Below are 14,012 nucleotides of genomic sequence, written 5' to 3'. Positions count from 1 at the left end.
TGATTGACCACAAGTTCTCAATGGGATTAAGATCTGGGGAGTTTCCAGGCCATGGTCCCAAAATCTCTATGTTTTGTTCCCTGAGCCATTTAGTTATCACCTTTGCTTTATGGCAAGGTGCTCCATCATGTTGAAAAAGGCATTGTTGATCGCCAAACTGCTCTTGGACGGTTGGGAGAAGTTGCTCTTTGAGGACATTCTGGTACCATTCTTTATTCATGGCTGTGTTTTTAGGCAAGACTGAGAGAGAGCCCATTCCCTTGGCTGAGAAGCAACCCCACACATGAATGGTTTCACGATGCTTGACAGTTGGCATGAGACAAGACTGGTGGTACGCTCACCTGGTCTTCTCCGAATAAGCAGTTTTCCAGATGTCCCAAACAATCGAAAAGGGGATTCATCAGAGAAAATGACTTTACCCCAGTCCTCAGCAGTCCACTCCCTGTACCTCTTGCAGAATATCAGTCTGTCCATGATGTTTTTTCTGGAGAGAAGTGGCTTCTTTGCTGCCCTCCTTGAGACCAGGCCTTGCTCCAAGAGTCTCCGCCTCACAGTGCGTGCAGATGCACTCACACCTGCCTGCTGCCATTCCTGAGCAAGCTCTGCACTGCTGGTAGCCCGATCCCGCAGCTGAAACACTTTTAAGAGACGGTCCTGGCGCTTGCTGGTCTTTCTTGGGCGCCCTGGAGCCTTTTTGGCAACAAGAGAACCTCTCTCCTTGAAGTTCTTGATGATGCGATAGATTGTTGACTGAGGTGCAATCTTTCTAGCTGCGATACTCTTCCCTGTTAGGCCATTTTTGTGCAGTGCAATGATGACTGCACGTGTTTCTTTAGAGATAACCATGGTTAACAGAAGAGAAACAATGATGCCAAGCACCAGCCTCCTTTTAAAGTGTCCAGTGGTGTCATTCTTACTTGACAGATTGATCTCCAGCCCTGTCCTCATCAACACCCACACCTGTGTTAATGGAGCAATCACTGAAACGATGTTAGTTGGTCCTTTTAAGGCAGGGCTGCAATGATGTTGAAATGTGTTTTGGGGGGATAAAGTTGGTTTTCTAGGCAAATATTGACTTTGCAAGTAATTGCTATTAAGCTGATCACTCTTAACATTCTGGAGTATATGCAAATTGCCATTAGAAAAAATGAAGCAGTAGACTTTGTAAAATTAATATTTGTGTCATTCTCTAAACTTTGGGCCATGACTGTAGATAAGTTCCTTGGGGGGGGGGGGGGGGGGTCTAGTTTCCAAAATGGGGTCACTTGTGGGGGGTTTCCACTGTTTAGGTACATCAGGGGCTCTCCAAACGTGACATGGCGTCCAATCTGAATTCCAGCCAATTTTACATTGAAAAAGTCAAACGGCGCTCCTTCCCTTCTGAGCTCTGCCATGCGCCACAACAGTGGTTCCCCCCCACATATCAGGTATCAGCGTACTCAGGACAAATTGCACAATAACTTTTGCAGTCCAATTTCTCCTGTTACCCTTGGTAAAATAAAATTGAACCTGAAGTTTTTTTTTTGTGAAAAAAAGTTAGATGTTCATTTTTTTTTAGGGTAACAGGACCCTAAAAGTTATTGTGCAATTTGTCCTGAGTACACTAATACCCCATATGTGGGTGTAAATGACTATTTGGGCGCATAGCAGAGCTCGGAAGGGAAGCAGCGCCATTTGACGGTTTTGGCTAGAATTGAGATCTGACACCATGTCGCGATTGGAAAACCCCTGATGTACCAAAACACTAGAAACCCCACACAAATGACACCATTTTGGAAACTAGACCCCCCAAGGAACTTATCTAGATGTGTGGTGAGCACTTTGAACCCCCCAGTGCTTCACTGAAGTTTATAACGTCCGGGCGTGAAAATAAAAAAAAAATCGTATTTTTTCCACAAACATCATCTTTTAGTCCTCATTTTTTTATTTTCCCAAGGGTAACAGGAAAAATTGGACCCCAAAAGTTGTTGTCCAATTTGTCCTGAGTATGCTGACACCCCATATGTGGGAGAAAACTACTGTATGGACACACGTCAGGGCTCGGAAGGGAAGTAGTGACGTTTTGGAATGCAGACTTTGATGGAATGGTCTGTGGGTGTCATGTTGCCTTTGGAGAGCCCCTAATGTACCTAAAAGGTAAAAACCCCCCACAAATGATCCCATTTTGGAAACTAGACCCCCTGAGGAACTTATCTAGATGTGTGGTGAGCACTTTGAACCCCCAAGGGCTTCACAGAAGTTTATAATGCCCAGGCATGAAAATAAAAATATCGTTTTTCCACAAACATGATCAATTAGTCCCCAATTTTTTTATTTTCCCAAGGGTAACAGGAGAAATTGGACCCCAAAAGTTGTTGTCCAATTTGGCCTGAGTACGCTGATACCTCATATGTGGGAGAAAACTACTGTATGGGCACACGTCGGGGCTCGGAAGGGAAGTAGTGACGTTTTGGAATGCAGACTTTGATGGATTGGTCTGCGGGTGTCATGTGCGTTTGGAGAGCCCCTGATGTACCTAAACTATTGAAACTCCCCACAAGTGACCCCATTTTGGAAACTAGACCCCCCCACGGAGCTTATCTAGATGTGTGGAGAGCACTTTGAACCCCCAAGTGCTTCACAGAAGTTTATAACGCCTGGGCGTGAAAATAAAAAAAACATTTTTTTCCGCAAAATTATATTTTTGCCCCCAATTTTTTATTTTCCTAAGGGTAACAGGAGAAATTGGACCCCAAAAGTTGTTTTGCAATTTTTCCTGAGTAGGCTGATACCCTACATGTGGGGGTAAAACACTGTTTGGGCGCATGGCAGAGCTTGGAAGGGAAGGAGCACCATTTGACTTTTTCAACGCAGAATTGGCTGGAATTGAGATCAGACGCCATGTTGCCTTTGGAGAGCACCTGATGTGCCCAAACAGTGGAAACCCCCCAATTATAACTCCAACCCTAACCTCAACACACCCCTAACCCTAATCTGAGCCCTAGCCCTAACCCTAGCGGGAAAATGGAAATAAATACATTTTCTTTTAGTTTTATTATTTTTCCCTAACTAAGGGGGTGATAACGGGGGTTTGATTTACTATTTATGGCGGTTTTTATGTTTGGCGGCTGTCGCACGCTAAAAGACGCTTTTTATTGTAAAAATAGTTTTTGCATCACCACATATTGAGAGCTATAATTTTTCCGTATTTTGACCCACCGAGTCATGTGAGGTCTTATTTTTTGCCGGACGAGTTGACGTTTTTATTGGTACCATTTTCGGGCACGTGACATTTTTTGATCGCCTTTTATTCCGATTTTTGGGACGCAGAATAAACAAAAACCATCATTTCATGAATTTCTTTTGGGGGGGTGCGTTTACACCGTTCCGCGTGCGGTAAAATTGATAAAGCGGTTTTATTCTTCGGGTCAGTACGCTTACAGCGATACCTCATTTAGGTCGTTTTTTTATGTTTTGTCGGTTTTTTGCAATGAAAACAATTTTATATAAAAAAATAATTATTTCTGCGAGCTATAACTTTTTTATTTTTTGCGGATGACGCTGTATGGCAGCTCGTTTTTTGCGGGACAAGATGACGTTTTCAGCGGTACCATGGATATTTATATGTGTCTTTTTGATCGCGCGTTATTGCACTTTTTGTTCGGTGGTATGATAATAAATCATTATTTTTTGCTTCGTTTTTTATTTTTATTTTTTAAGGGGTTCGCTAAAGGGGTTAACTAATGGGACAGTTTTATAGGGCAGGTCATTACGGACGCGGCGATACCAAATATGTGTACTTTTATTGTTTTTGGGTTTTTTTATTTTGAAAAAATGGATTTATTGGGGAATATTTTTTTTTTTACTAATTTATTTAGCGATTTTTTTTTAATTATTTTTAACACTTTTTTTTTTACTTTATTACCTTGTCCCAGGTGGGACATCACTGTCCTGTGACAGATCGCTGATCTGTCACATCACAGATCACTGTGACAGATCAGCGATCTGTCACAGGCATTGCTGCAGACTTCCTCATGCCTGCGCTTTGCAGGCACTGAGGAAGCCAGCTTCCTCAGGCCCCCGTCGCCATCTTGGATTCGGGGCCTGGAGGAAAGGAGCCCCCCGCAGCAGCGCTGCACATTGCGCTGCTGTGGGGGGCTCAGGGAAGCACGGAGGGAGCCCCCTCCCTGCCGATGCTTCCCTTTAACCCCCGGTACACCGCGATCGCGTTTGATCGCGGTGTGCAAGGGGTTAACGTGTCGGGGGCGGTCCGTGACCGCCCCTGACACATTGTGCCGGATGTCAGCTGTGATAATCAGCTGACACCCGGCCGCGATCAGCGGCGCTCACCACGTGGGCGCCGCTGATCATGGTGACGTAATATTCCGTCCATGGTAATTAGGTCCATGGTCACATGGACGGAATATTACGTCAATTGTAGGTAAGGGGTTAAATATTCAAAAAATTCCTGTGACGCACCTAAAGGGTTAATAAACTTCTTGAATTTGGTTTTGAGCACCTTAAGGGGGTACAGTTTAGAATGGTGTCACTTGGGTATTTTCGATCATATATACCCCTCAAAGTGGCTTCAAATGTAATGTGGTCCGTAAGAATAAAATGGTGTTGCGAAGATGAGAAATCGCTGGTCAATTTTTAACCCTTATAACTTCCTAACAAAAAAAAAAAAAATGTTGGTTCCAAAATTGTGCTGATGTAATGTAAACATGTGGGAAATGTTTTTTGTGTGCCGTATCTCTGTGATTTAAGGGCATAAAAATTCAAAGTTGGAGAATTGCGAAATTTTCAACATTTTCGCCAAATTTCCGCTTTTTTCACAAATAAACGCAAGTTATTTGAATGAAATTTTACCACTAACATGAAGTACAATATGTCACGAGAAAACAATGTCAGAATCACCGGGATCCATGGAAGCGTTCCAGAGTTAGGACCTCATAAAGGGACAGTGGTCAGAATTATAAAAATTGGCCCGGTCATGAACGTGCAAACCACCCTTGGGGGTGAAGGGGTTAAAGCTTGGGCATCAAGGGAGCTCCATAATGACAAACATGGAGGTCTTCAACAGACCACCTGCTGTCACATCACAGGACTCCCGTTGGTCGCATTGAATGACGTACCACCATGCTGGTGTTTGTTAATGCTACATGTATGTACGGCAGATGTCGGTATGTGATTAGTGGGTGCAGAAAAACTGCAACATTAAAAAAACAAAAAAAAAAACAAAAAACAAAACACCTCATCAAAAACTCATCATGGGAACATAGCTTGGTAGAGTTTTAAGAAAATTTCTACTTGTCTACTCAGCTCAGTATACTATAGAAATAATGGTCAAAGGGGAAAACTAAAGAGGACTAGAGAAAAGAATTGTTGGGATATTGTTTGGAGGTACAGTGCTCCAGTCTGCGAGCATACTGTTTCAGTGGTAGGTCATTTTTTGGTACCATTCCACAGTTACTATCTACAAAGCTAATCCCTCATAGTAATCTGCTGTAGACCTGCAAGGAAACATCAGCGTACTTACCACCACCAGCAATAGTAGCCTTAATGAGGGCATCCAGTTCTTCATCCCCTCTTATGGCGAGCTGCAAGTGACGTGGTGTAATACGCTTCACTTTGAGATCTTTTGAAGCGTTTCCTGCCAATTCAAGTACCTTAAAGTGAAGAGCAAAAAATGTCAAACCATGTATCTGTACGACTCAACAAAATCAGCATGCCTTGTAGAAAGTGTATATTTCTTTTTGAACTTCACATTCCACCTGGTTGGAGTGAGCCATAGAAATAAATAGTGCAGATTCTCTTATCACTTGTGCACAGACACCTTTCTGTCCAAAAAGACTATGCACCAACAAAAACAATCTTACTTAGGAAAGGTGTCCAATACCACAGGAAATGTGTCCCATAACAGTAGTAATTGCACTGCACAACAAATGCCATCAATAACTGGTCTCAGACACATACAGCACTATTTCTACCATATTGTTCATCTGAACTAAGATTGCGCAGTGGGCTAGTCATCACTGACCAGTTATCAGTCACTAACCAACATCACAAAACTGCATTGTAATAGCTTTAAAAGTAGTATTCTCCCCCCCCCCCATTCTGTAGTGAAGACTAAGAGACAATGTTTCTCCTTGAGGAGAGCGACATACCGGCTCTGAAGTGCCAAGGAAACGAGGATTTTTTGCCGTGCAATGCTCCTCTGGGAAACTTAATATGCAAACTGCCTCTTCAGAGAGGAAGAGGACTTGAACTCTATAGCACCATCTGTTAGAAGCAGTAATCCTACAAGTCACTATTGACCTTTTAACGGGCCTTGAAGTTTGACCTGTAGCATTGCTGCTTCCAACAAGTGGCGCTATAGAGTTCAAGTCCTCTTCCTCTCTGAAGAGGCAGTTTGTGTAGTGATTACGATTTACTTGCAGATATACACTGTTACTCTGCAGGTAGAAAGTGTTAAAATGCTCCCTGCCGCCTTATGGAAAGATACAGGGAGGAAATGAATTTATAGCCTCCTGGGAGTGGCTCGCCTTCAGTCACAGGTGCACAAGAGCAGCTACAGACACTGCTCAGTACTCAGTATACTGTAAGTGGCAGCCATCATCACTCCCTGCCACTGACTGCTCTGGAGGATGTGTGCGGAGCAATATGTCAAACAAAGGTATTGGGGAATGATTTTTTTGCTACTGCACACAGTATACTAAGCAGTGACAGGTGTATGCACAGAGTATCTAGAGTGCCAAAGTCAACCGCTGCCTGGAGGATAAACGCATTTCCTTACAGTAGCTTTCAGTAAAGTGGCAAGGGAGCATTGTACTACCACCTACATGCAGATTAACCTTATATCTGCAAGTAAATCACATTTTTAGAGTACAACAGGCTCCCCTTAAGTGGAATAGAAAGGAGGGAAAGTCCTTTAAGGCTTACCTCAGCAGTAAGATACTCCAGGATTGCTGCTGTGTAAACTGCAGCCGTTCCACCAACACGTCCATGACTGGTAGTTCTATTTTTCATAAGACGATGGATACGACCCACTGGAAACTAAAGATCAAAAGTAAAATCAGATGTCTAGGTAAACAAGTATAAAACATTTTCAAAGATATGCGGGACAGCGTAACCAACCTCAGACTGATATTTGCTTAATTTAATACCAGAAATAGATGTAAATTAAGTTATAGTAAAATATTACAGTAGCTGGACTCTTAAGCAAGCTTCTGCCAATATTTGAAGATTTGTTTACCATCATCTAGTAAAAGTTACTATTTACTGATAAATAGATTTTGGCACTTTAAGGGTACGTGCACACGCTGCGGAATCCGCTGCGGATTAATCCGCACGGATTTTGCAAAAACCGCAGATAATCCGCAGGTCCAAAGACCTGCGGATTATCTGCGGTTTTGTCCTGCGGATTCACTATCTCCACAATGGTGGAGATAGGAACCCGCAGCGGTTTCCGCAGAAAGAATTGACATGCAATTCTTTCTGCGGATTCAAAACCGCAGCAAATCCGCACGGTTTTTTCCGCAGCGTCGGCACAGCGTTTTTTTTTTCCCATTCAAATGAATGGTACTGTACACCGCAGCTAAAACTGCTGCGTGTCCGCAGCGGCCAAAACCGCTGCGGAAACGCAGCGGAATCCGCAGCGTGTGCACACAGCCTAAAGTATTCAGATAAAACGGATTGAACTGACTCACTATCACGGGGATAAGGTGACAGAGGGCGCATAAGGCCATGGAGTCTGGTTTCATGCTCTCCTGCATTGGTTAGAAGTACTTCACTATTGTATCAAACAGTGCATTTTTTCCCTTTTTAGCAGTCCAAGGGTTAGTCTGTTCAGTTGAAGCTCCTGGAGGGTTCCTACCTGGATTGTCTCAGCTGTTCAGTGTTGGCCACTCCCCTCTGGCATTTAGGGATTGCGAGTGTTCGTTCTAAGGGCCCCGTTACACGCTTCAATGTCGCAGCGATCCCAGCAACGATCCGACGTGGATTGGATCGCTGGGACATAGCTAATCGCTGCTGATTTGTCACAGAGACTCACAAGCGATCAGGAAGCAAGCTGGTATCCAAGGTAAACAGTGGGTATCTAAGAGCCGCGCGGCTTGGATACCAGCTCCCAGCGTCGCCGATCATTGGTCTCTCGCAGCGATGCGCGCTGGCCAGCGGGAGGACCAACGATCAAAAAATGGCCCAGGACATTCCTGCACGATCAGCGATACCCGTCAGGAAAACTGGAAGAGTTGGGGGGGGGGGGGGGTTGTGTGTGTCTTATACGCCGGAAAATATGGTATATTTACTGCGGCAATGCCCGGCAGCCAAAAGATACACCAAATTCATTAGTGAAAGTCCGTCTCTTAATTAACTGTGCGCACCAATAGGATGCACCAAATTCATTAAGACTGGCATGCAAGACACTAATCTTGATGCCCCAGAGTTCATATTTATATATATCTTATACTGAAGCACAAATGTCCAACAGATAGTTGCAGGTCCCAGAGATTAGGATCTATCTGTGAAATTAGGTACAATGCTGCTGCTTGGTTATTTCCATAATTCCCATAGCTGTTAAAACCAAAAGAATTAATTGATGAATTTTTTGGGTCAATATGGCCATGTGATGGAGTTTCTTGCGGGACAAGTTGTACTTTTGAACACCACCTTTGGTTTTTAACACATCGTGTACTGGAAAACGGGAAAAAAATATGCCATTTTCAGATACCCATAGCGTCTCCATTTTTCGTGATCTGGGGTTGGGCGAGGACTTATTTATTCTGCACCAAGCTGACGTTTATAATGATACCATTTTGGTGCAGTTACGATCTTTTGATCACCCGTTATTGCATTTTAATGCAATGTCGCGGCGACCAGCGAAACAATTCTGGCGTTTTGACCTTTTTTTCCCCCGCTACGCCGTTTAGCGACCAGGTTAATCCTATTTTTAATTGATAGATCGGGCGATTCTAAAACGTGGTGATACCAATTATGTACATGTTTGATTTTTTATTTTTTTGAATGGGGACAGAAGATGGGGGGGGGGGGGGGGGGTTTTGGAGAGATTTGAACTTACATTTTTTTGTGTTTTTATCATGCTTCAATCTCCTAGTCTCCATGGGAGGCTAGAAGCTGCCATAACCCAATCAGCTCTGCTACGTGGCGAAGATCAGATCGACTGTATGTAGCAGAATTGCTATGAGTGGCGACCGGGTGGCGCTCATAGCAATCCAGCAGTGACAACCATAGAGGTCTCCCCGAGACTTCTGGTAGTCGTGCCAACCCATCGGTGACTCGCGATCATGTGACAGGGGGTGGTCACTGATGGGCTGCTTTCCAGCCGATGGCAAGAAGCACGAGTAAAATGCCGCTAAGTTTGACAGCGGCATTTAACGGGTTATTAGCCGCAGATGGAATCCACCCGCGGCTACTCCGGGCACACATCAGCTGTTCAAAACAGCTGACATGTCCCAGGAAAGACTGCCAGAGCCTGCAAAGGGAGGAAAGTCTGACATTGGTGTAAATTTATACCCGATGTCGGAAAGGGGTTAATAAGCAACATAAAAAACCTGCACTCACCAGGTTAAGGCCAAGTTCACACTGAGAGCTTTTTTAAGGCCAATTTCAGCTGCATTTGACAGTACCAGCTATGTGTATTAGATTTCAGAAGTCTCATCCACGCAACTTTTTTTTTTTTTTTTTATCATCAGCATTTTGTGGTTTGCTTGGTTGTTTGGACAGAGCATGGTCACGTGTCTTTTTTCACCCAATGAATTGACTGGAGAAAAACGCATGAAAAAAAAAAAACAAAAAAAACCAAACACGCAGCAAAAATACCTAGTATTAACTTAAGAACCCTTACTTATTAGACATTTCTGGTATAAGGATATATTGGCATATTCTTATGGATACAAAACTAAACCACTCAAGACAGTTTAATTCCAAAACAGGAAATGTAAATATGTATACATACTGTGAGGTAGCGCTGTCATAAGTAGGGGATCACTCGCTTGGCAGCCACAAAATAAGATCCAGCACAGGTTTTCCATAAACCAGTATAGTCCATGCGGTTTATTAAACATCATAAACCATGACCAGCAATATATAAACGGCATAGCGTCCATGACAGAGCTTCACTCTGTTAGCAATGTCCAATATGCAGGCTTTTCAGCCACACAGTTATATCTCACCCAGTCAGGGTTCTCTCATGGCTGCTTCTCCATACTCCCTCCAGGGAACTCTCAGGCACCTGCAGCCATTACAGCGTCCACACAAGCCGTCAGGCAGGAAGCCCCATCTCAGCGGGACCTTTCACACTGGACCAACCGGGTCCAAGCATTCACCACGTGACCTACCCTGGCCACTATATATGGTTCATAGCCACATGACTGATCTCATCACAGGTCCTTCAAGCACTTACACACTCTTTACAACAGTGTTCTTGAAACACACCCCCTGGGTGGGTTTGTAGGCAACTGGCCCACCCATCTCCCTAGTTACCTGGAGACTTCTCCCTGTCACATTAAAGCAGCACCTCAGCAGTATCACTGCTGATCAACACAAGTCTCCATGTCAAAGCCACCCACTTTGAGATAGGATTAATGGCCATTCATACTTTCTCCTGGGACATCCACACAGCGCCCCCTAGCGGACACAGTGGTCATTACACCACAATACACAGTTATTTCAAGAGAAAGGTGTTAACCATTGCTTACCTGAAGTCCTGCTCTTGAAGAGCGAGTAACAGAAGTCGCTTTGGATTTGCCAGAATCTTTACCAGCTTTGCCACCAGCCTATAAAACAAAAAAAAAAATAAAAAAAATCCACCAGTTAATGTAAAGTTTCAGTACATTTAGTTGCAATGTTAGTGGCATTTGATAATACAGCTATTGTTCTGCAGACTAATATGTAATTATATTCATAGGACTATTATAAGCAACTGCTGAAGGGAGGCATTGTTATAGCACAACATTAGGGTCATACATGGGGGTGACCGGCATGTGAGAAACCTGTAGGACGGGTCACTGGATGCCAGAACCGACATTTACTATGTATCGTAAATATACTCCAAGAGTTTGGTAAATCTCTAACATAGCATAGTCATTCAGCAGATATGGAGAACACAATACAGCGCACTTGTGTGAACACCCAGCAAGAAAGGTATATTAACCCAAGTCCCCACTGTGTATGGAGGTCTGCAGACCAGAGGCTCCTTCATTATAGCTACTGGTTTCATTCCCCATATTACTGCAAATGCTGAACTTGTTTACTCAGCAATTTTTTTCTTTTAACGCAAAAAAAAATAAATATCACAATAATAAAATGCAAAGCAGCGTGGTGCCCTGATGCGTGTTTATACAGCTACATGTATATTGGCATGATGGTGGTGCAAGTTTAGTGGACCCATATTATTTAACCCCCCCTTAACTGCTTGTTGACCACAGACATTTGATGGTTGGCGGTCTTGCAGTGCTTAAGGACCCCCCAAACACGTCCAAGTGTTGGGAATATGGTGCAGAAATGTAGTTGTGCACCAACGATATCAAGAGCCGATTGGCTTGGGACCTAATTATGGTAATCTTTTGTTATCTTCTAGATGCTGTTATCAATATAATGATCATTGTGAAGAGAAAGAAAAAAAAAATAGGATGGCACTCACCATTCATGTGAATCAAATCACTTTATTTTACATAGACAAGGCATCGGCATAGGCACGGGAGCAATGTGCTGGAAGATGGACAACCGCCGTTTCGCGCTCAATACGCTTCAACAGGTTCTGTTTTTTCAACATGTGATTGAGCACCCCTTCCAAGTGGGATTAAGGTGTCTTTTTATTAATGTGAAAAATATATGTGCAGACATCCAGGGTATTTTTCCACACAACGGTGCCGGATATCTATTTTCTCAATTTGTGGACAATATAATGATCACGACCTCTATGGTTGCTGATGCTGGATTGCTATGAGCACCACCCTGTGGTCAGCGCTCATAGCAATGCTGTAATTCTGCTACATACAGGCGATCTGAGCATCTCTTGTATTTAGCAGAGGCAATCAAGTTGTGGCAGCTTCTATCCTCCCATGGAGGCTATTGAAGCATGCCAAAATAAAATTTTAACCCCTTCATGACCCAGCCTATTTTGACCTGGCCATTTTTTTTTTTTTTAATTCTGACCAGTGTCCCTTAATGAGGTAATAACTCGGGAACGCTTCAACGGATCTTAGGCCTGTTTCACACAGTTTTTTTGTGTCAGTTAAAATCCGCAAAAATGGTGGAAAGCGGATCTGTTGTTAACTGACGTGAACGGATGCCACCGGACCGTTTTTTTTGACGGATCCGCCAAATGAAGAATTTTAAAGGAACCGCTGGGAGAGGGAGATAATTTTTTTCTGTCCGCCAGAAATGATTTCAGGGTTAAATTTCCACCTGACTTCATTCCTCCGGGCATGCGCACTATAAAAATGCGGATCCTGCAGCACAAAAAACGTTACATGGTCCGTCCAGGCATCTCGGCGGAAACAAAAAAAATTAACGGATCCGCCAATAAAATGGATCCAACGAATGGCCATCCGTCAAGATCCGCCGGTAATGCAAATCAATGGGGAAAAAACAGATCCGCAAAAAAAAAAAAAAAAAAAAATGGCGGATCCGTTTTTTTGCAAAAACGGTGGATTTTGACCGATTGTCAAAAACGGAAGTATGAAACAGGCATTAGCGATTCTGAGATTACTACAAAGAAACTGGCTCACATGAGGACCGCCCCAGGAAAGGAAGACCAAGAGTCACCTCTGCTGCGGAGGATAAGTTCATCCGAGTCACCATCCTCAGAAATCGCATGTTAACAGCAGCTCAGATTAGACACCAGGTCAATGCCACACAGAGTTCTAGCAGCAGACACATCTCTACAACAACTGTCAAGAGGAGACTTTGTGCAGCAGGCCTTCATGGTAAAATAGCTGCTAGGAAACCACTGCTAAGGACAGGCAACAAGCAGAAGAGACTTGTTTGGGCTAAAGATCACTAGGAATGGACAATAGACCAGTGGAAATCTGTGCTTTGGTCTGATGAGTCCAAATTTGAGATATTTGGTTCCAACCACCATGTCTTTGTGTGACACAGAAAAGGTGAACGGATGGACTCTACATGCCTGGTTCCCACCGTGAAGCATGGAGGAGGTGTGATGGTGTGGGGGTGCTTTATTCAAAATTTAAGGCATAGGCCTGTTTCACACTTCCGTTTTTTCAAATCCGTCAAAATCCGTTGTTTTCCGTAAAAAAACGGATCCGCCATTTTTTGCAGGATCCGTTTTTTTTGTCCCATAGACTTCCATTACGGTTACCGCGGATCCGTCAAAAAAACGGATCCGTTTTAAAAAAAACGGATCCGTTTGCATCAGTTTCCGTCAAAAAAACGGAAACGGATCCGTTTGGCGGACACAAACGGAAGTGTGAAACAGGCCATACTGAACCAGCATGGCTACCACAGCATCTTGCAGCGGCATGCTATTCCATCCAGTTTGTGTTTAGCTGGACCATCTCATTTATTTTTCTACAGGACAACGACGCCAAACACACCTCCAGGCTGTATAAGGGCTATTTACCAATAAGGAGAGTGATGGGGTGCTACGCCAGATGACCTGGCCTCCACAGTCACCAGACCTGAACCCAATCGAGATGGTTTGGGGTGAGCTGGACCGCAGCGTGAAGACAAAAGGGCCAACAAGTGCTAAGCATCTCTGGGAACTCCTTCAAGACTGTTGGAAGACCATTTCCAGTAACTACCTCTTGAAGCTCATCAAGAGAATGCCAAGAGTGTGCAAAGCAGTAATCAAAGCAAAAGGTGGCTACTTTGAAGAACCTAGAATATAAGCCATATTTTCAGTTGTTTCACACTTTTGTTAATTATATAATGCCACATGTATTAATTCATAGTTTTGATGGCTTCAGAGTGAATCTACAATTTTCATAGTCATGAAAATAAAGAAAACTCTTTGAATGAGAAGGTGTGTCCAAACTTTTGGTCTGTACCGT

The 14,012-nt window shown here is 43.6% G+C and overlaps 1 protein-coding gene and 1 non-coding gene across 3 annotated transcripts in view; both read right to left on the bottom strand.

Moving 5' to 3' along the window:
* Positions 1–14,012, bottom strand: part of LOC141100716 (histone H2A.Z-like) — a 73,125-nt gene that overhangs the window by 2,024 nt on the left and 57,089 nt on the right. For both annotated transcript variants that reach the window (XM_073589382.1, XM_073589374.1), the window contains exons 2-4: positions 10,698–10,775; positions 6,922–7,035; positions 5,519–5,648 (exon numbers count right to left, since the gene is read on the bottom strand). In XM_073589382.1, coding sequence (XP_073445483.1) covers positions 5,519–5,648; positions 6,922–7,035; positions 10,698–10,775 — 322 coding nt within the window. The remainder of the gene's footprint in view (positions 1–5,518; positions 5,649–6,921; positions 7,036–10,697; positions 10,776–14,012) is intronic.
* On the bottom strand, positions 5,939–6,021 carry LOC141054459 (small Cajal body-specific RNA 18). The gene has a single exon (XR_012221421.1).

This window comes from Dendrobates tinctorius, unplaced genomic scaffold (genome assembly GCF_039654945.1).
Source record: "Dendrobates tinctorius isolate UK_male_01 unplaced genomic scaffold, ASM3965494v1 ptg000011l, whole genome shotgun sequence".
Lineage (NCBI taxonomy): Eukaryota > Metazoa > Chordata > Amphibia > Anura > Dendrobatidae > Dendrobates > Dendrobates tinctorius.
The sequence above is the reverse complement of the archived record's forward strand: the minus strand, read 5'-3'. Positions and strand labels throughout refer to the sequence as shown.